Source organism: Branchiostoma floridae, chromosome 9, assembly GCF_000003815.2.
Source record: "Branchiostoma floridae strain S238N-H82 chromosome 9, Bfl_VNyyK, whole genome shotgun sequence".
In the NCBI taxonomy this organism is placed as follows: Eukaryota; Metazoa; Chordata; class Leptocardii; order Amphioxiformes; family Branchiostomatidae; genus Branchiostoma; species Branchiostoma floridae.
Window position 1 is genome coordinate 2,104,761 of NC_049987.1, and position 1,266 is coordinate 2,106,026.

A 1,266-nucleotide genomic window follows, 5' to 3' on the forward strand; every position below is an offset into this window, starting at 1 on the left:
ACTTCGTACACCCCCCGGCTGACTGTCCAAAGTTAGATGACGTCATGGTTAGGGTGACGTCATAACTTTGGACAACTTCGGACAACTTCGTACAACCCCCGACTGACTGTCCAAAGTTAGGATGACGTCATGGTTAGCGTGGCGTCATAATTTCGGACAACTTCGGACAACTTCGTACACCACCCGGCTGAGTGTCCAAAGTTTAGATGACGTCATAACTTCGGACAAGTTCGTACAACTTTGGACAACTTTGGACAACTCCAGACATCTAACTTAACTTAGGACAACTTCGTGCATTTCACCCTGATACTGGACATGGGTGGATCTTTGAACATGGACCCAGCCTAAAAAGGTCACTATCTTAATCTAATTAACAATTACACCACAATATGCTACCATGCCTTTCATCCACTTGTTTAGCTTAGAGTGTTGAAGTGAAGAAAAGTTTGGAATATCTGAAAACAATCTCCATATCGTATAGAGATTGTATTGTCTTAAAATATTGTTCATCAATGTATAAAGTAAAACATACAAATTTTAAGTGGTAAACAATAGAGTAACATTTAAAATTATGTAATACCAACCAACCCACCTGTATTCTAGTCTTGGATAGGAAGGACACATGTACATCAGAGTGGCTGGGGAGATGGGAGCCCGTGCAGTGGTCAGCCCCAGGTTCAATGTCCAGCTCCTCCTGTCCAGCCTTCCTCAGCAGCCTCTGTAGAGCCTTCTGGTAACCTTCCCTCAAACCAACCTCGCTCGTCTCTGAGGAATCCTTCTTTAACTCTCTGTATGGCAGAGGAGGAGAGTCATTAACACTGCCTATCTCCTGCTCTCCCTAGCGAACAAAATTGGGGCCAGCTAAGAATTCGAACCCAGAACCTTTAGATTCTAAGTCAACACAACCCTAACCACAAGACCACCTTTTCACATGAGACTACACACGTGCTTAAGAACGAAATTTTTCTGCTTGCTACATAACACAAAGATGAGCATCTGGACCCCACTCCAGCACATCTGACAACTACATAACAATGGAATTCATAAAACAATATAAAAGTGACATTAATTTACAATGGTCTATGATATACATTATACATTTTTTTTACAAACTTAGTTTTTGAACTCTTTATAACATGCAACAATTCAGCACCAAGGACAGAGATGGTCTTTGCTTCTTTGTATCAAATACCCAGTAAATAGCTTCATGGTGTAACACACCAGGTTTGTACTGCACAGTACCAGTCAACCTGCATATCCTGACAG

At 41.7% G+C, this 1,266-nt stretch overlaps 1 protein-coding gene across 1 annotated transcript in view; it reads right to left on the bottom strand.

Moving 5' to 3' along the window:
- Positions 1-416: 416 nt before the first annotated feature.
- Positions 417-1,266, bottom strand: part of LOC118422934 (WD repeat-containing protein 17-like) — an 8,826-nt gene continuing 7,976 nt past the window's right edge. The window contains exons 12-13 of the mRNA XM_035830817.1: positions 593-788; positions 417-455 (exon numbers count right to left, since the gene is read on the bottom strand). Of these exons, the coding sequence (XP_035686710.1) occupies positions 417-455; positions 593-788 (235 nt within the window). The remainder of the gene's footprint in view (positions 456-592; positions 789-1,266) is intronic.